At 37.6% G+C, this 20984-nt stretch overlaps 2 protein-coding genes and 1 non-coding gene across 5 annotated transcripts; 2 read left to right on the top strand and 1 right to left on the bottom strand.

Moving 5' to 3' along the window:
- The first annotated feature begins 1332 nt into the window (after positions 1–1332).
- Positions 1333–4227, top strand: LOC122057638 (transcription initiation factor TFIID subunit 13-like). 3 transcript variants are annotated; one of them, XM_042619816.1, is made up of 6 exons: positions 1333–1513; positions 1922–2061; positions 2177–2214; positions 3340–3399; positions 3501–3575; positions 3903–4227. In XM_042619816.1, exons 1-6 carry the CDS (start codon positions 1491–1493, stop codon positions 4011–4013), a joined length of 447 nt encoding a protein of 148 aa, XP_042475750.1. In that variant the 5' UTR covers positions 1333–1490; the 3' UTR covers positions 4014–4227. The 3 variants fall into 3 exon arrangements, with proteins under 3 accessions (XP_042475750.1, XP_042475751.1, XP_042475752.1); XM_042619817.1 differs by having other exon boundaries at positions 1334–1513; positions 1925–2061; XM_042619818.1 differs by lacking the exon at positions 1333–1513 and adding an exon at positions 1562–1837.
- A 1951-nt stretch (positions 4228–6178) lies between these two features.
- On the top strand, positions 6179–6250 carry TRNAP-CGG. Its single transcript has one exon. It is a non-coding gene; the product is annotated as a tRNA-Pro (tRNA).
- Positions 6251–7861: 1611 nt separating this feature from the next.
- Positions 7862–15575, bottom strand: LOC122057183 (dnaJ protein ERDJ3B-like). Its single transcript, XM_042619194.1, has 10 exons — positions 15270–15575; positions 15007–15155; positions 14793–14919; positions 13479–13593; positions 10860–10976; positions 10498–10584; positions 9150–9209; positions 8987–9064; positions 8459–8530; positions 7862–8361 (listed from the first exon to the last, which is right to left on the bottom strand). The coding sequence occupies exons 1-10, from the start codon at positions 15338–15340 to the stop codon at positions 8203–8205; spliced, it is 1035 nt and encodes a 344-aa protein (XP_042475128.1). The 5' UTR covers positions 15341–15575; the 3' UTR covers positions 7862–8202.
- Between the last annotated feature and the right edge of the window lie 5409 nt (positions 15576–20984).

Below are 20984 nucleotides of genomic sequence, written 5' to 3'. Positions count from 1 at the left end.
ATATATATATATATATATATATATATATATAAAGCAAAATTATTCTTGATATGTGCATGATTTGGACGCTTTCTTGATCCTTGGTTCACTAGATTCAAAGACTATGTTTGATATGATTTCTCGGAATAGATTTTGGGTTTAAAATACATTTTGAAGCAAAAAAAATTAAGAAGAATCAAGTTCTAGATGTGTTTCAGACCCAAAATTTATTTCCGAGAATGTGTAGCAAACACAGAGAAAGATTCAATTACTTGTTAAAAAATGTAAAACAAAAGTAGAGTATGTACACGTACAAGTACATACTAATGGCAACATTTTATACTATAATGGATGGCAGAAACATGAAATGAAATAGCCAAGTATCCGCGAAAAGAATATTTCAGTCTGGTTTTACGTAAATGTGATTGTCTTCATCTCATTAATCCTATTAATTGAATTAAAAAAAAAAAAAAAAGGCAAAGTTTCCCTACAGCATTAGAGTGGAAAACTGCACCAAGGAGAGCAAGGGGAGACAAATTCATTCAATAAGAACTTGATATATTGATTGGGGAGAGAGAGTACCAATATAAGCCACATGGATCATTATGTGAGAGGACATACAATTATTTGCTGCTCCAGTGTTGAGGGGAAGAACTTAAAATATAAGTGGACATTTTGGGAAAAATGCCATTTCATCACCCTGTCAAAATGAATTTCATTTAATGGTCGCGTGGTGGCATGATGTAGTATTTCTGACCATTGGATAGATAATAGATATTCTGGATAGGCTTTTGTCAAATTTTTATCAACTCAGCTATATACTCCCCTCTACATTGGCATGCATCACGATATTTTCCCATGCATGCCTATGATACCCGACCACACTATTGTGCACTCTACATAATCATTGATTTTCAAAGGTTTATTTTGCAATAGTTAAGGTATTGGCTTGATAGACGAGCAAAAGACCTAAGGGCTTACTTATCCATAAATTCTAGGCTCCATCCAATATACATGCCATATGGTAGAATTTTTGGGAAAACTAATTAAACTTATTGCATAGGTCTTTATATATCTTCATTGGTGATTTAAAATTTTAAAAACTCGGGAAATAGTGAATGTCATCATTAATTTCTCACTCTTATTATTGATGGTTCAGAGTTATCATTCTAGATATTAGGAGATTTTTTCTTCACCCTAGGTGACGGTGGTTAAAATAACCTTAAAACAAAAAAGTTTAGCAAGACTATGTTTTAAAATCTAGAATTGGATTGGTTGATTCAAAACAAAATCAATCATAATGGATCCTGATTCCAACCGTTATAAGTGATTGATTCTAGGGTTTTTGGGACCAGATCGCTGTATTTCATATTTAGTGGACCAAAGCAATTTTAGAGTAGGGGACCGATTCCTGACTCGAGGATCGGAATAGCCCCCATTCCAAGTTTAAAATCCCTGTATGGTGCCCCTTTAAAAGCCGGCCATGTGAGGAAGGCATTATACGTGGTGGAATGCTATCAAAGCAGAAGCAGAGGTAGTCGCTTCTTCTTCTTCTTCTTCTTCTTCTCAACCCCTCAACCTTCCATCGTCCTCCAGTTAACGATTGACCCTTTACGGCTAACCCTAATAAGTTCCATATCTTCAACCAATCTTGCTTTTAAATCCAATTTGAACGAGATAAATTGATTGAATCGATTGATTTTTAAGGTCTACAGTACCATTCTTCTACCTTGTTTTTGGTTAATTCATCTGCTACTCTCCTATTTCCGTACACACATTGAGAGAGAATTTTTTGTGGAATTTTTAGAATAATATATCTTTCTTGATTTCTCAAGAAAAATTCCAGATAAGAAACTGGGTTAGTTTCATTGATCTTATTGCAGTAGATCAAAATTTTGGTACATTCTTTCATTTTAAAAGTTCCTGAAATCATATGATACAGCAGGGTTACATTGAATCACGCAGCCGAGATGCACGACAATTCTCCCAGTGGATCATCATCCACTGCCAAGCCGAAAACCGGATTGTTGCAAATTTCGGATGCCTCGTTCAGGCGCAAGCCAGGAATCTTTCAGAAAGATTGTAAGAGGATACGTACTAATTGGTATTTGGCTCAATTGAGTTGAAAAATGTCCACTCCTTCAATTTTGATTTTTGACTGATCTTTGTGTTCTTTCTTTTGTTTATGATGCTACAGTGCAACACATGATGTTTGGATTTGGTGATGATCCCAATGTACGTTTCTATTCCATTCTTCATTACTTTGTATCTCCTTGATATACGTAAAATAGTTGTAGTTTTTTTTTGGGGGGTGGTGGGGGTGGGGTAGGGTGGTTATATTCTGAGTGGCTGATGAGTAGTAGAGAAAATTTCTTACCCTTACTTGAACCATTGTGGATTATTATGCACATTGCTATGAGAAATGCATGGTAGACACTGATTTTGTAGATTCATCCATGGTCTAAGATTTCCATCAATTTACTAGAATTATCCAGGGAAGTACTTACTACGAGGAATTTCCTCTTTGAAAATTTCACAAGAGATTGTTCCATTATCTCTTTTGATCTTAAGCACCAGTGCACCAATCTAAGAAAATAATTGCTTCGAAAATTATGCATGAAACAGAGGAGTTTTGTCAACTTTAGAAATGATTTAAGTTCAATAATCACTGGATTATTTGTTTACGAATCTGTTTGAAGTCTCAACAGAAACATCTCTCTAAAGAAATTTATTTTTCTATAAATTGATGCACGAAATTACAGTCAATGAGCTTGAAAAGTGAATGGGAGCTCAATAATACTGTGCTCTGTCCATATATTCGTTTTATATTCGACACCTTCTGTTGAGATGTTGAGAGTTATAGAGTTAGTCTTACATCAGTTTGTTCAGGTCCTTGGTGCCTTCATATATTTGAGGAGCTCTCTCCACTTAATGCATTCAGGTTTTGGGTTAGACCCTCCAATATAGTATTAGAGCCCAACTCCCTTTGTTGTCCTCACTAAGTTCTTTGTCCATGTATAGAGCTAGGTATGCCAAAGCTACACGTGAGAGGGAATGTTGAGATATTGGGAGTTATAGAGTTATAGGCCAACATGAGTTTGTTATATTCCTTGGTCCCTTCATATACTTGAGGATCTCTCCCCACCTAATGTCTTAAGGTTTTGGGTTGACTCTCCAACACCTTCAGCACTGACTTACAAATTGCTCATAGCATATTGCATTATTGTTTTTGGAATTGAGAAATGCTGTTCTTTATATTTTTGCATCACATGATTATCATATTTGGTCTGGGTCTAAAATTAATTTGTCATTGATCCCCAAGACTTTGTTAATTCAATGAATTCCCGTCACTTTTTGCAGCCACTCCCAGAAACTGTTGCATTGGTTGAGGATATAGCTGTTGAGTACATCACAGATTTGGTAAACCAGGCTGTTCTTTATTCAAGTGTATGTTTCTTCGCTAATCAAATTTGAATATCCTTGCATCCATTGACCTTTTCTGCCTCTGAACTCTTCGTCAGGTGCAGAAAGCCCAAGAAACTGCATCAAAGAGGGGGAAGCTTTTAACAGAAGATTTTTTATTTCTAATCCGCAAGGTACCTTCTGCAGTAGTTCTATGGCATCTTTCTAGCATGCATAAGCTCCTTCTTGTCATTCATTGATTTGGTTGGTGGCTGTCAATCTCCAGACTTACATTAACCATGTGGTCCCTTATGGCTACATGTTTCATAAATACTTGATTAGTACAAAGGGAGCTCAAATACACTTTTTTTCTTTCTGGTCTAAATTACTCTTACTCTCCCCCAATTATTACAATTGATACTTGTGGATATATTTCCTGCTTTTGCATGTATTGATGCTTTGGTTATTTGCTCTGTTTTCAATTGTAGCAGTAATGCACATTTGACCATTTCTTGCTACAGGATTTACCAAAACTTAATCGCTGTACGGAACTACTCTCTATGCATGAAGAACTGAAACAAGCACGGAAGGCTTTTGATGTAGATGAAGAGAAGCTGGCTAGTGGAGAGTGAAAGTGAATGCCTTTAGAACCAATTCATCGTTCTGTTTGATGGATTATGAATTCAACATCCTAAATTTGTGACGACCTTTTTTCTTTTGATTTTTCATTTGGTCAATGTAAATGATGTCTATTTCAGAGGGATCTCCTGTTGTTTCAGAAACAAAATTGAAGGATAGACCTTTAACCCATTGAATTGGTAAAAGCTGTGTGATGATTCATTCAAACTACAGCCTGTAAGATTATATCAGTAATGGCTCTTTGCACAAATGCCTAAACAAGGCAGGAACCAGCCGGTCCTGAATCTCCTGGCCCCAAGGTCTTCCACTGCAAATGCTTCCTTTGGGAGTGATTCTGCCGAAACACCAAATTTTTAAAGAAGAGACTCATGCCACATTGACTTTTTCTGAGGAAGCACTATCTCAAGCTTAACAACATGAGAAAGTGAGGAAACCATGAAAGCTTTCTGACCAGCATCCAACAAAATCAATCCCAAAACATGGATAAGAAGCTGTGTAATTTTCCATTTGGCAGAGTTCTTGAAAGATCCCTTTAACTTGTGACCTTTTAAATCACTGTAATTCTCCAATTTTCATCCTCCTCCTGCCAATTTCCACACCCAGTTCTGTTTTTCATATAGGTTTCCTTCAGATTTAATTACTTAGCATCTTCAGTATCTCCTTGCAAATCTTACTGAGATGAACTTCCCCAGGTTCAGTCCCATCAAATCATGCATTCATACTAGCTTTCCTGCTAAGCTCATTAGTTGCACATTTTACAAGTTGAAGTTCACAGTTCACCATGAGTTCTGCAAGCACTCAGCAATGCCCCCATAAAGCAGCGTTTGGCTTCACCGGCATTCCTGTAATCAACACAAAGGCATCCTTCACACAGCTGCTAGGACCAAGGAGATCACCATCTCCATTAAAACCCATAGTTAAGATCATGGACTTGTGGTTTTCTAAGAAACCAAAATTTTCCGAAGGCATCTCATTAGAAATCCTGAGAGTAGTTTCCCAGATTTGCATCAGAAATCTACGAGAGAGTTCCACACAGAAACAGACATCTCAGAAAAGCTTCGGAGCATCGTTGTCCAGGCCACTTTGTGCTAAGCTGGAGATCTTGGAATTCAAACTGAGAACATAACACTCCTCCCTTTCATAGGACTGAAAAGATGAACACTCATATGTAGATGTCCTCTCTAGCAGCAAGGTCGGATTGGCTAACAATACACTGCCAGATCAGTTGATCTAAGCAACAATCTAACCAGATTATAGATGGCTATACAAAAATTATCAAAAAATCCCAATTATATTTCTTCCTCTCCTCTCTGATTGACTTCCTATATCACCAACCAGAGAAGTATAGAAAAAGGAATGAATGCATGAAGAGCTAGCTTCCCATGGGTCTCATCATCTTCCCCCTCTTATAACCTGATCTTGGTGTGGGATAAGCCTCCCATATGACTGATATGGGATCATAACATGCCACCACACTTCTGAAATAACCCACTTTCTACTGCTTTAATACCACTAATATGAACTTGAAAGAATGGTTTAGACATTATTTCAGCAATCCTTAATCATGTCAAAATGGCAGCAACAGACCTTGTTGTGATGAATCAATCACCATTTTAATAAGAAGAGGGAATAGGGAATCCATTACCATATCAACTCACTCCAAATCTCTTTCGTAATCAATGTGGGATTAGCCACTTACGATTGATATGGTATCATAACACCATTCAATGTTCATCTTACCTTGAAGAAGACTGTCCTCCTCCAAACCCCAATAGACAAGGTCCGAGATCTATACAGCCTTACCCCCTCCAGAGACTGTTTCTACCGCTTCACCACCAGGTCACAACATTCATGCCTTACATAGATTTCAATTGTAGTTTCTTTCAAATAGTGTTTTTGACAAAAAGCAAACATCTTTTAGCTTTCAAAGGTATGCCCCCAACCCCAACCAACAGTCCTAACCATGCACACCCTGCAACCCCCTCTCCCCTTAGAAAAAAAAAAGAAAAAAGGCCTTTCAAAAGAGTGAGTTTGAGAAACAATTACAGAACCAAAGCTGTGTGAAGATGAGAAAAAAACGGTTCACCTGTGAGGGACGGAAAGGAAGACCTCCTTTTTCTAAATTTGAATGTAATTAAAGAAACCAATGCCGTCTTCAGGGCGTTTGGTCTAGTGGTATGATTCTCGCTTCGGGTGCGAGAGGTCGCGAGTTCGATTCTCGCAACGCCCCTTTTAACCGTTTTCCAGAATCCAGGCTACCGGCTGCCACCATCGTCCGCACGTCAGTGATTTTAGAGATTCAGATTAAGCCAGGTTAGGTTTTTTCAATCCTTCTCATTCTCTCTCTCTAGGTAAAGGGTTTTTTTCTTTTCCTTCTCTCTCTCTCTCTCTCTCACAGACACACATATATATGTACTGATGCACAGAATGGGCTAAGAGATGAACCTCTCCTCTCTTTGACAAGTTGTAATCTGTGATTGTCTTCTCTATTGTTTCTGGCTGTAGTGATGGCTTTGAGAAGTGAGAATTCTTCTCTCTAATTTGTTCTCTCATATTTGAAATTCTTTCAGCCCAACTCAGTCTTATCCCAAGCAAATGGTATAGATTAGATGGATCTTCTTTCTTCAATCAAGTCTATTCAAAGTCGTACTAGTCCTAAGCCTTTATTGAGAGTCGCTTTACGTCTACCACTAACTCTTTTAGATCTTTGAATCTAATAAATATCAACCCTCCTTGTACATTTGCATATATTCATGTCACCTTAAACGACTTTCTCTCAGCTTTCATGAATTAAAGTTATTTCTATTTATGCAAACAAAAAAGGTGCAAAAAGGAGAGACCACCAATCCAGTCTTAATGGTGAACCCCATTGAAGTAAGAGGCAGGCAGAGAAGTACCAACATCAAAGACATGGTTTCCTTGGTAAGCTTGGAATGTGTCTTGAGGGTAGGCTTGTTGGTTGGAGAGGAGATGAAGAGTTCAGTGAGGGGTCTAATATTTCTAGAGGTGAGTTTAGAGGGAAAACTAGTCGGGTTTAGTTTGGAGAAGTTAGTAGATAATTGTGTTAGGTATGATGTCTTGTATTCAATTGCTTGCGTTTATGGTTTCCTCTCTCAAACATCAGAGCTTCACCACTGTATGAGGTATTTTGGTAATGTGTACCTATGTAGGTTTTTTTATAAACTTGTAACGAGGTTCATTCTCTGTAATTTGTCGAATAACGTAAATCTGTATAGCATTGTGTAATTATTTGTTTTGCAATTTCAATTCTTTTCTACATCGTTTTAGGTTTTCAATTCTACAAATTACACAATTGTACTGGTGGTAGAAGGATGAAAAGAAACAGAAACCAACGACCCAATAAGCAGATCAGTTTCAGTCCCTAGCCTTGGGACCAATTTTCTTATTGGTTGGTTAGTCCCAGCCCATTTATGTTATCTTCAGAATTTCTCAACACTCTTGGGGGCTGAAAGCTCCGTGAGTAAACAGGCGGCATTTGGATCAAGAACACATTCTGAAGCTAGAAAATAGAGAAGAATCAAGTTTAAAATATGTTCTAGACCCAGACCAAACACAGCTAAAATTTATCATGGTCACTCAATTCACCCACATTTTGAAGCTAAAGGAGGGGATAGTACTCAGTGTATATGATCGATGTTTGGAAGATCAGGGATACATTCTCAACGGTAGATGGGATCTTCCCCCAACCATCACCTACTGACCGGCAACAGGCTCTCTGGAAGGTGCTTCCTTTTCTGTCAAAAAGATGGATTCCCATAATGGGCGTGCAGGAACCTTTCTCCCAATAAAAAGAAAATAAAAAGAGACTCAACGAAAAAAATGAACTCATAGACTAAACTATCTGTATTTACTCTTCATTCGTTCATGAAAAGGAGGCTACTGGCAAAACATTGCAAATATGAAGCACGATAGAACAAAGATTGAGTTCACTAGCTTCAATTACAACTTTGTTGTTAGAATCCTACGTTGATATTGCAGGGAGGGAGGTAAAAACTATACTCATGTCGGGAAAAAAAATAGGAGGGGAAACTGCCTCATGAGAGTAGGACAATTTCAAGGATTAAACCATTGACTACATCCCCTCAGCTGCCCACATCTTGTTGATCTCATCATTGTACAATGGGGAAAATCATGGAACTCAAATAGGAAAGAACTCTGAGATTAACCAAGAATTGCCTTGATCTTGGTCTTCTGGTCTTCAGTTAGTGAAGTAGGGAACAGAACCTCGAACTTAACATACAAATCCCCCTTCTTTGAACTAAAATGCAATGGCATCCCTTCACCTTTGAACTTTCTCACTTCTTTGGGTATTGTAATTCCCTGAAAGTATAATCTCAAAGTCAATCCCCAAAGTAAGGAGTGTTTAAATAATACAAGCAGCATCTAAGGTTTGATAAAGCACAATATTGAACCTCACCTTTGAACTGATGTCTACAGGATGTTCATCTAGGTGTTTGATGGTCTTATCAAAACCAGCAAGTGCTTGTACCTGGAGCAAACGATAGCAATCAATTAAGTTAAGGGGAAAAGTGAAAACATGTCCTAGTTCAGAAGAAAACAAAAAAGTATTTAAAAGTGAAATACTAAAAAAAATGTGTATAATGTCCACTTTTATGCATTGATTGAACAACTAGAACACCACAGGGCATGGACCATTATCCTGTATCAATGCTTTAAATCACAGGCCACAAAGGTCAAACTTGCCAGCCGATGAAAACAGATCATCTGACTGGCAGAGTGCTGACATAACATCATCAGCCTACTATCACTTATTGAAACTGAAATGCTAAAAAACAGGGAATGGCGCCTAAGATATTAGCTCTTTTCAGGTCCCACATTCACTTTGGTGAGGCACAAGCAGAACTTCTAAAATAAAAGAAAATTTAGAAGGAGAAAAGCCTAAAGAATGAATCAAGAACAAGAAACATGAAAAAGGGAAGGTTACCAATGTTATGGTAACAGTTGTGTGCAGGTCATTGCCTTCCCTTCTGAAGCGGTCATGTGGTGCAGTACGAATACGGACCTGCTCATAAGGAAGATTATTGTTATCCTGGATCCAAATTTTGAACCACAATATACGCAGCAAGAAGCACATAAAAGGAACAAACCTTGAGATCCCCTGCTTCTCCATCTATTTTAGGCTCACCATCCTCATAAAACACTACCTCCTGTAACAATCCAAGACCATCTAACATTTAGAAGCAAACATATAACCATGTAAAGAATCCCATTACATTAGAAACCCAAGAAATAAAAAATTCCAAATCCAACAAAACCCATCCATGGGCCAAAATAAAGTCTTCCTAGGCCACATTGAACAATCTTAACTTCATTAGGAAACCCAAGAATAGAAACATCCTTAGGGGTTTGCACTAGACTCACTGACAAGTGGTATCAGAACCAAAACTAAAGGCATTGGGGATGTTGGTTTGGGGGTACTGCAGTGTGGAGACCGCACAGGGGTGTGGATCTCCCCTGGCAAAGGTGCCAAGGATTGAGCAGGATAGCTCTCATGGTCATGCAAACTCCACCCAATCCCACTTGGCCAATCTTTGGGGTGCCTTGGGGCATATAAGCGGGGAACGGAAACCCCTCCAATATGTCCATCTTTTGGGGTGCGGACTAGATCCTTGACAATAAGGTGAGTAAGAAAGACAAGCATGAAAGAGCTAGGCTAGGGGTGGCAATAACAAACTGACCTGTTAAATATGTACTCAGGCTGAGTATTTTTTGTGTTTGGGCCAGCTTTGGTTGACATGAAATTGATGTGAAGAGGATATTTTTATGTTGAACCCGCCAAACCCAAAGCTGACCCGTATAACCCATTTATTACAATTTTATAACTTTTTATTGTAGAATCTGATATGTCAGTCCCTCCTAAGGAATTGATTGACAGATGGATGATGTGCAAGGACATTCTATTTCAATTTTCTAGTTCATATTTAACTCGGCTGCCTCTGTGGGACTATTCATCATGGCATGTCAGGATTGGTCCATCATCAGCTCATCCCCTAAGGGAGGACCATTAGGCTAGCAAAACTCACCAAGAGTATTTTTCCTTTGTAATAATTCAAAGCATCAACAAATCTACCGATCATGAAGCAGTAATAGCACGCTAGCCCCAAGATATACCCTTCTAGTTCAGCTTTCCATGGGAAGAATGTGTTTTTTTCTTTTTTTTTTAGGGGGGGGGGTGCAGAAAGGGCGTACCCAGTGCACAAGGCTCCCACCAGTGTGGGGCCCGAGGAGGGTCATAATGTACACAACCTTACCCTCACTTCGTGAAGAGACTGTTTCCCGAAAAAATTAATCATTTATCTCAACACCAAGGAGAATGAACTGAAAATTCACGATGCAAAATAACTTGTTTTACTGAATTTCTTTCACATAAATAAAGGCATCTGTGTTTGACTAAAATATAAACAAATAAAGGTATCTGCTCGAAATAAAGCTTACTTGCCCATCTTGCATCCCCTTTTCAATATCAACGGTGATAAAGTATCCCTCTCTTTCAAATTTCACATTTGGGCATTGCTCACAGACCTGAAAGAGATGAACTAATCTTAAACGTAAACCTCTCATTCAACGCTGTTGGTGAAAGGAAATGAAGGCAAAAAGAAAACTTGACCAATAGACCAAAACTATAAAAAGTTTGTTGATCAAGATGTTCTTTCCAACATACATTCTGAACAAGAGAAGTGGATTGCCATACAGACAAATGCGAGACATTAATGATTGGAATCATGAAGCATGATCTACCTAACAAGAGTAACCTTGCACACACATTTCTTCACTAAGTGTATCAAAAGTGGGATTACCTGCTCTGTCATCTGCTGAAACATTCCCGGGCCGATTTGCTTGTGATAGACCTCATTTCGGCAGTTACAGCGCCTCTTACCAGGGGCCGACTTTAAAACATTTTTCTCCCTCCATACCTAATAATTGCACAAAATAAATCACATGAATGAAGAAAACAACTATCCAACTTATTGCATGATTATTTGTTATAGAAGAGAAACACAATAAAACTACACATGTAATACTTCTGAAGCAAACAGAAGCATTCCAGGTGAGGAAAAACACCATCATGCATTAATACCAATTGGTAAAAAGGCAAAATAGGAGAGTTATAGCCCAAGTTCTTGCTAGGGTGGAATGTTAAGAGTGACCAACCATCAGTAAAACCATGCAAACAGTGATGCACGAGGAAACCAGATTACACACCTAAAAGGAGCTAGCTTTACAAGTCTTGACCCTTCCTTTATGTGTTTTACTCTGTTACCCAACAAATCTATTTCAACAGATAAAAATTGTTCAAGGTAATGGTAAGACTTTGGGTCTTAGGGAATCATAATGGATCCATTTAAGTGATTAAGAAACAACACCTACAATCAAGTACACGTGATGCAGGATGTATCAAAAAAAAAAAAAGCAACGCAAGATGGATCATAAAAATCCTGCAGGAAATGAGCTAAAGGGATATAAAGTAAGAGATAACTTGGCCTTTTGATGTGGTTCAGAGTTCTAAAGAATACTCTAGAAGCAAGCCCAGGATCTAAGCAAATTCCCTGGAACCAATATAAGGACAGAATAGATAACTATTAGAAGAAATCACTTATCTCACAAACCAGTGGACTGCTCAACCTGAAACTCTGGCTGAGTATGCAGTATTATTGGACCTATCAATTGATGTAAAAAATCCTGAAAACCAAATTAGGTTTAATAGATGTTTTCAGGCTGCTTCGGATTCAAGATGAATTTAATAACTGAGAAAATAAACTAATATTGATGATCATCTCTCAGAAATTGACTCGCTATGATGTAAACAGAATTCAAAAATCAGATTTAGTATCTCAAAGTGATAACCAGCAAGAAACAAGCACAATACTGAAATCAATTTGAAGAACAAGAGAAGAAGAGAAAATGTAAGAAGCTCAGAAGTAACATAAGAAGAATAAGATGGCCAAGAATGGAAATGCATAACCTAGTTGCAGTAGAACCAGGGAGGGAAGCCTTCACAAGTCACCACATATGCTACACACAGCAGCACAAACTCAAATTCTACAAATAAAATCAATCTGGTCAATGGAAGGGTGAGTAACAAAACAGAACTCTTTACTAACTAAAAAGTATCGGAATCTAACTCAAACTCCTGATACTTAACTAAGGTCAAGAATCTGAGTTATATGTGTCGCCAAATGTAATATACCCAAAAAAGACTGAAATAGCTCCAAACACATAAATAAACCCAGAACAAAGGAAACAACTGTGTCTGAGCGACACCTTTAAAGAGGTTGTAGACCTACTTAACATCTTCACCCGACTTTCAGAGAACTAAGTACCAAAGAGCAAAGCACAGAAGCGAAATAATCAGTTGGCTTTGGGTTTCTAATAATCAAGAATTTGAGCTCTCTGGATCCTTATGATTTTTCTACTAAGGCTGTCATGGCAGGTTCAAGGAGAATTGCAGTCCATTTATAAGGTCTCTGGTGCAATTTCTTTATAGGCTAATTTTCTGCTGAAGCTTCTGGTCAGATCATGACCACATTCATCTTTATTGACAATTGATATACAAATTAACTCAACAAAGCTTTATCCCGGCTAAATGGGGATGATTACATGAATTATTTCACTCCATTCTATTTGCCTTTGTAAAAATCAATGAACTATTGAAGTCAATCAGATTATAGGCATTTATTAAGAAGGGGAACTGCAGTAAAACATGGGAAAAACATCACTGATTTGTTGAGGGAGATTTTGGTATGGTATTTGGACGATTGATATGTTGAGGCTACTTCAATTTGTTAGGGAATCCCGCTTTTCAACATATTCAAGGAAAACATCGCTAATCTGATCGGATGCCTAGGTCAGAATACTCTATTCCAAATGAACTAGTTAGAAAGCGGTGACTTAGACACTTATTTATATTTGGAAATAAACTATAGTTTAAGGTTTCTCTGTGGCAGCTAAGTTTGTATTGTGTGGTTTAGTTTGAATCGATGTCATTGTACATTCTTGATAAACAGAGAGACCTTTAGCAAGTGGTAATCGTCAACCCTTTCTCTGAGGCATTTGATCGAGTCTAGTTATATGCTTATGTTGACTTTTTGAACAAGTAGGAAATAGCTTATAAAGCATTATTTTCTATTGACCCCAAATTTCTCCACTTTATTTTCTTACTTTTTAAATAAATATTTTCTCTTCCCTGCAAATACTACCAAGTATGAGGTTGGATTTACTGGAAAGGAACACTTATAAATGAAAGCAACATAAATTTGCATGCAAGTAAGACTTAAACAGAAAACATATGCCTTTTGAAACTTGATTTATATTGATGCATGATTTAGGGGTTCCATCCAAAAGTAATAAAGATGCTAGGTTTGTGTGACAGTACAAGGCACATTAGAGGGATGATTCAGTAAAAATATTGCCGGTACCTTTAGTGAACCTCCCATGTACAGATCTTCCAATGTTGCATCCAGTTCAAATATTACATCATCTCCTTTGACAATTTTCTCTTCTTCTTCTTCTTCTGAACCTCCATGGAAGAATCTAAAAGGCAAATCAATCTGGTCAGGAAAAAGGCAAATTTTGTTGTCCTCGCTTTAGAAGCAGATAGAAACAAAGGAAAGCTGAAAATAAAAACATAAATTCACATTGGCTTGGAAACAGATAAAAAATTTTAGAACAAGTTTGTAGCATCTATATGTAATAGATACATTGTTCAAGGTATAGGAAATAAATCAGTTATATCTTTTAATCACTTATAAATGTGAAACAGACTGCCTTCATACAGTCCTTCTATATGGTAAGTGTACATATGACTTATAATGTACCTGATCAAATGGTCCCAGAAAAAGAAAAAAAAAATATCATGAAAGCACTCTAGTTTTAATCTATAATTTCCAAATCACTGTATTATTTGGACTTATCATCCCTAATTAGTGAACTAGTTTTCACTTCTTGAGTGCAAAGTCAAGCATTGCCAATTCTACTTTCCAAAGGATTAGAAATTGCTAAATCAACTGCTCCTCCAGAATGGTTAGTAATACCATTTAAGGCGGATAGACAGTCCACCCAAGGCCACTACCCACTTCTACTAAGGCTGGGCTTAATAGAAGCAAGAGACTTGTGGCAATGTTTCCATTACACTGATTCTGAGCATATAAATAAATAAACATAACACAAGGAAATTTGAAAATTACCTTTGTACTAAATAGACTTTGATAACAATCCATATTTAACTTTATTATGATAACAAAAATGTCACGCCCAAGAAACGGCCCAAATCCGTTGAGCCACAAAGGTTGGCAAGAAATAGGAGAGGTGTTGAGGCTAGGCTCTTTAGTCCCACATTGACTAAGGGAAAGAGACTGGGCTAGTTGATAACCTCTAGCACCACTTCCATGGTCACGGGGGTTCACTCCAAACTCCAAAGTGGACAGTATTGTGGTTTCCTAACTTAATTGTAGATGTGATTAATTAAAATTAGGGTGAAAAAAGTAACATAAGGTTTGTTAGATTCAATCTATTTCCTGCTAGCTTAATTGAGTTAAAATTCCAATGTTATATAAGTTCAATAGTTTCATAAGTCACTGCTAGCTTAATTTAGTTCACATTCCACTTTTCATAATTCAGTTCACATTCCACTGTTATACAAGTTCAATAGTTTCATAATTCAGTTCACGTTCCACTGTAATGTAAGTTCAATAGTTTCATAAAAGACTAGCCCGCATAGGGCGTTCACTTACGATCTGAAGATATCCTGGATATTCATTCCACTACCCCTGCCGCCTCCTGCTGCATGCTGCCTCAGGCCCTCTTCGCCATGCCTATCATAGATATTCCTTTTCTCACTATCCGATAGCACTTCATACGCTAATAGCAGAACAATTAAAGTAAATTAATGCAACACTACAAATAAAAATGGAAACAGAACATTGTCGATCGCCATTCATATCCTACCATTATTAATCTCTGCAAATCTCTTGTTGGCCTCCTCATTTCCCTGGTTCTTATCAGGATGATACTTTAATGCAAGCTTCCGATAAGCTCGTTTGATCTGATCGTCCGAGGCGCCTCTCTGGACTTGCAGAATATCATAATAACTTTTCCTACAAAATTTCAATCAATTGATCTTAACCAAAAAAAAGTTCTAAAATTCAAAATCCAAGAAAGAAAAAGAGATAGAACTATAAACAATCAAACTGATAAAACTCCTTTCTTACCCTCCGAGAACAGAAAGCGCATAAGATAGAAAGCAAACGAATAGTAACAATTTCGTTCTTTGAATCGCCATTAACACTCAAGTACAAGAAATCAGGAGAGATTAAATCTCTCCTGTGAGAGCCTAGGGCTCAATATCAGATCTACTGGTTAATGCCAAGGAGAAAGAAAGATAGATTTGCCAATGATGTATAGAGTTCTCGCAACGAATAAGGAGTTCCTCGAATCAATAATGATTTAAATTCAGAGGGGGATCGCTTGCAGAGTTGCAGTTCCTGCTTCTTCCTTAACGAAGATTATCCTGGAAACCGGTACGATACGGCTTTTTAAATACACAGAAGTCGCCGACGACACGACTTGACTTTCTCGTGGCGACGTGTTCTCTTTCAAAACTAACCAATGGATGAGTATCAAAGAGTTGTTTTCTCCAATAGAACTATGACACGTGTTTGACGGTGTGCCACTATAAATCTGACTCAACATTCTGTTTCTTTTCCTTCTATTAGTCTATATCCTGTGATTTTATGACATGTGGCAAAATTATTGAGTTGCCCAAAATCTCTATGGACATGTCATGTACCCCGTGACCGAGACGTTCATAAACAATGAATTTGTAGTAGGGTATCAAACTGACGATTCGGTCCGGTTTATTGGTTTTACGTATGTACCGGTTCAAATTAAACCTGAACGTTTAAGGTTAGAGTATTAATTGTTTTGGTTTTAACTAATCGGTTTGGTTCTACCAAATAAAAAAAGGGTTTGGTTTTGATTTGGTACAAGGTATGAAATATAGAAACCATTATTGAATCATTTATTAAATAGTTCCGATGTTCCAAATCGAAACCAACTAATAAATGATTCCAATTTAACGATTCTAACGGTTCAAGATAAATAATTTCTTCGGTTTTTAGTTTTGGTTTTGTTGGCCAGCATTTCCATTTTAATCGCAATTTAAACATGTTTAAATATAACCATTTTTTACATTACACTTATTTGCTAAATACTCCTATACTCCTGGGTGACCGATAGAGAAGTAGTACCGTGAGGGAAGGGTGAAAAGAACCCCCATCGAGGAGTAAAATAGAACATGAAACTGTAAGCTCCCAAGCATGTGGGAGGGGACTAGGGCTATGACTGCATGCCTTTGAAGAATGAGCCGGCGATTCATAGCAGTGGCTTGGTTAAGGAACCTACTTGAGCCGTAACTAAAGCAAGTCTTCATAGGGCAATTGTCACTGCTTATGGACCCGAACCTGGGTGATCTATTCATGGCCAGGATGAAGCTTCGGTGAAACTAAGTGGAGGTAACCTGCTTCACCTGATTTTTTTTGCCAACATGAAGTTGACTCAAAGCGCTACATTTCTCATGATATCATCTCCAACTCAAGTTCAATGCATGGACCCAAAAATTGAGCTACAAACTAATTTAGATGTTAAAAATAAGTGTTATTAAAGTGATGACTCTCAACTTCGATCAAACATGCATCACCTTGAAAGTATGTTGACTATATTGACAACAATAAACATCATCATAGACAAGTCACATTGCTCAATAAGACTTTGGACATTTTTTTTCCCTTTGTTATGGTATATGAATTTAGCATTGATTTTTAATGATATTAGATGTTATGTCTTAGAACTTCTAATGGGTTGTGGATTTAAAATATATGTTTTCCCTTTTTCGTCTTTTAATGTTTGTTGTACCATTTTGGAGTTCTTTTACTGCTTACTGTCGGTTTGTCATTCCCATTTTTGGTAACAACGTTCACAACCAATTCCTACGCTCCTTGTGCCTAGGACCGTCAATCGATTGGGCTCGGTAGGTCTCAGTCGGCCTGTACTGGGCTTGACCAATTTCAAGGGCTACATTGTGACTCTTTGTTTAATTAATCGGGCTTAGTTTGTGCAAGCATGGTATGGTTCACATTTGATTGATCGATCTCAGGCCATAATCGGGCCTTAACCGAGCTTTAGCCGGGCTACGAACTTACTTAACACTAAACATGATTTAACCGGTCTTTAAATTGCCTGCTTTAAAATTTCTCTCATATGTTACAACTAGGGGTATAGGTTTGGCACAGACGGCCCTAAGCCTGAACATGGTATGGGCTAAGATTTATGACCGTAAGGGTAGATTTGGGTTAAAAATCAATGACCTTGAGTTAGGGTTGGGACGGGCCTAGGTCAGGCCTAACATTGATTTTAACCCTAATTTATATAATATAATTTAGGACTATCATCCTATCATTTTTTTTAGAATAATGAAATCCAGGTCATTGATTCTTATGTTCAGGTGTTATGAACATCTATTATTGTATTGTGCTTCACAATTTCTTATTGTGTATTGATCATTTGATCTATTAGTGCTTCTTTTTTAATCCATAAGACACAAATGGCAAAAGCAATGTCAATCAAGGTAAGCCGATCTTGACAAAAAGCAGGGCCAACCTGGCCCAATCAGGGTCATTTAGGGCCGAGTTGCATTGGCATGAACCCGATAGGGTTCGGCCAAGGCATTGGCCTCGCAGGGCTGGGTTGGGCCTAGGTTGAGTTTTGAGGGACCTCGGATTGGATTGAGGTTTTAAGAACCCAATCTTGTTTCACCCCTAGTTCTAGCCTACTTATCTTAGCGAACATTTATCTGCCACACAAAAAGTGGGGAATGAAAAGAAGAGGAAGAATGCTAGGATTAGAGTTTTGGGCCTTTTAGCATTTTACTTCTGTAGTCTTTAGTTTATGCCATAATATGGGCAAAATGAGAATTTTAGTGAGAATTAAAGGGGCTAGTTTAGGTCAGGCTGGTAAACATGTTGGGCCCATTAGGCACCTGTCGACCTTACACTATACGCCATGAACACCCAATTTTTATTAATCAGGCCAAGTCCAGATCGAGCTTAGTCGAGGTTAGTCGGAGCAGGACTGGAATTGACACCACTACCTATGCATTTGCTCAGAGAACCCTCTCTTTCAACATGTCCGTTTCAATTTCCTGTCTTAGTGCCCCGGGGTGTTGGGAGGGAAAGCCTTTGAAGAGGATCTTGATTCTTGACCAATTTTGATCATCCAGATCCGAGTTTTTAACACCGACAGTGTTTGAGATTTTAAAATGTAACCACAAACGTACGGATCAATGTAGCTGCGGGTCGAACACAGGGAGAGCAACCACTTTATTTTTTTTGCTTCTTTTAATAATGTGAAAGTGAACCAATTAATGGTTGTGATCTAATTCTAATTACCTTCCTAAACATATGTATCTAAAATAACATCCTAACCATTTGTCATCTAAGAATTTAAATACGCAAGCCACGCAATTAAAATTAAATAAATAAATAGCTGAAAATAAACACCCTACGCAATTAAAAAACAATGAAGGAAAAAAAATGCTGAAATAAAAATAAAGTAAAAGAAAGGGGATAAAGCTAGAGAGAGACTCACAAGTAGGTTTTTCTACTTAGCCCGAGGGATGCATCATAATATGAGCTTCCCTACTTGGCCAGAAAGTCACTCTTATAAGAGTTACTCTACTTGGCTTTAGGGAAAGGGCGACAAATAAAATAAAAACAATAAAATGATGGTTCTATGGCTAGGAGGGGCAAAGCCAACACATACACTAGCCATGAACCTTGGGGGAAGGGGATAACAATAATGTAATGACTGAAATTAAAATCCTAAATTAAGAAAGAAAGGGTAGTCAGAAGAGGGAATGAGAGGGGGGAGAGAAGACTACTGAAGGAGCCTACTTACTTGAACTTCAACCTTTGAACTAAAAACTTGATCGATTTGAGATACTATCAGTACCAAAAACCAGATCAGGAATAAACCAAATTTGAAATTTCTAGTACTAGAGAAAACAAATCTGAAGAAAAAAATTGAACTTGAAAGACATGCTTCATAGCTTGTTCTTGTCACCTAGAACTAAGCCTAGAACTAGAACTTGAAAATTACAATTTCAATTGTTTAAACAATAAAAATCAAAGACTGAATAAAAAAAAAAGTGCTTGCATTAATTGAATAAAAAGAATTTACAAAAGTGTTTAAAGCATAAACCTAGAACTAAAGCTAGAGAAAGAGAAAACTAGAGAAAGAGATAGAGCAACTAAAAAAAACCCCTAAAAGAAGAATGAAGTGTCTCATCCCCTTGTGTTAATTCTATTATATAGAGAATAGGGGAGGAGAACTTGAGACCTCCTAATAAGGAAATGATTTTGCACACCACAACTCACCAACTACACTAGGTAGTTGTTGTTACCAAAAACAAATCTTCAATCACTTAAGTCTATGGTCCATCGATCCTTGTTGGCATTTGAAATATTCCTTATACCATTGGGACAACTGCAGATGGACTGGTTTTGCATCTCGGTTCAGTTCTGATACATTATTCTTTTTCTGGCCCGAAAAGAATAATCACTTGTACGGTTGACCAAACGAATGTGTACTTGTAATTGAACATGTCCATCTTGCTCAGAATTTCATCCTCTTTGTAACTATGAAAAGAAATATGATCTCTTTACGTGTAAAATTGGAGATATAGCACCCTATAGTCCTTGAAAATATAAAACCTGCAAAAAGGGAGTAAAACTCAAGGTAGTTCCATTTTAAATATATAAAATGCATGTTTTACTACACTAGATTTTACACATAAATGTGCTCATCAGACAGAAAAAAAGTTCCAGAGAGGGAATTGATGACCGTCCTAAGAAAGAACATATACATAATTGGAAGCGGTTCAATGCAAGTGCTGCAATACTTTGGTTTGTTCGTTCATCTTCCATTAATGGTGGTGGATCCATTGCCGCTGGAAATAATTGGAAGTTAAAGATTATTTGTTTTTTCTCTTTATGGCAGCATTCCCACATCTGATATCTCTAGGTGTTGTCACCAAAAACCTTCCTCGATTGACAGAACATCCCACTACTGACACTTAAAAAAGCAACTTTCAAGATCTCGTTGCTTCGATGAATCAGTTGAGCCCTAATACATTTTCGGTGCCATGGAGGTATCAATCATAAATGGCTACACCAACCCTTATTGAATCTCTTAAACTCTCTCTCTCTCTCTTGTATAGAACGGTGTGAGTTAATGGAAACCATGTGGGAAGCCCATTAATGGAGGCTTTTTGCTCTGTTCCATTTCATGGTACTCAGTGGTGGCTCACCAAAAGAGCATATTCTAATTAATACATTCTCACATTCATGTAGAGCCTCATTCACTAGCAATCTGTCTTAATCTTGGTCCCAAGTTATTAATGGGCTCCCTCCTTCCTGGTAACCCTTTATCGTATGGAGCTTAGATCTGAATTAGTGGACTCTCTCTCTCTCTCTCTCTGTCTCTCTCTCTCTCTCTCTCTCTCTCTCATGCCTTAGGGCTCAGCTAAGTAACTCCAAAAAGAGATAAATAGATGAGGCATGCATGGCTGGAGCTTGGTAGAGAGTTTGTTTTGTGTAATTACGGTTGGTTATATTAAGCATTCACCATATCACCATATCAAATTCACCCTCCATACAATAATTCCGATGGTTTTTGAGTTCTTTTGTCATGATCATCGTTGTGCATAGTACTCCATCCATTTTCCCAAATTAGTTGGGAGTAAAAAGTTAAATTCTTACGAAGCCTGAGAAAATAAGAGGGGGAGGGGGATCTTTGTAGGTTCTAATGATTTAATTCGACTATTCAAACAAAAGATATTTCAAAAAGCAAAAGCGACAGGTGATGAATGT

The sequence above is a fragment of the Macadamia integrifolia genome, chromosome 12 (assembly GCF_013358625.1).
Source record: "Macadamia integrifolia cultivar HAES 741 chromosome 12, SCU_Mint_v3, whole genome shotgun sequence".
Lineage (NCBI taxonomy): Eukaryota > Viridiplantae > Streptophyta > Magnoliopsida > Proteales > Proteaceae > Macadamia > Macadamia integrifolia.
The sequence above is the reverse complement of the archived record's forward strand: the minus strand, read 5'-3'. Positions and strand labels throughout refer to the sequence as shown.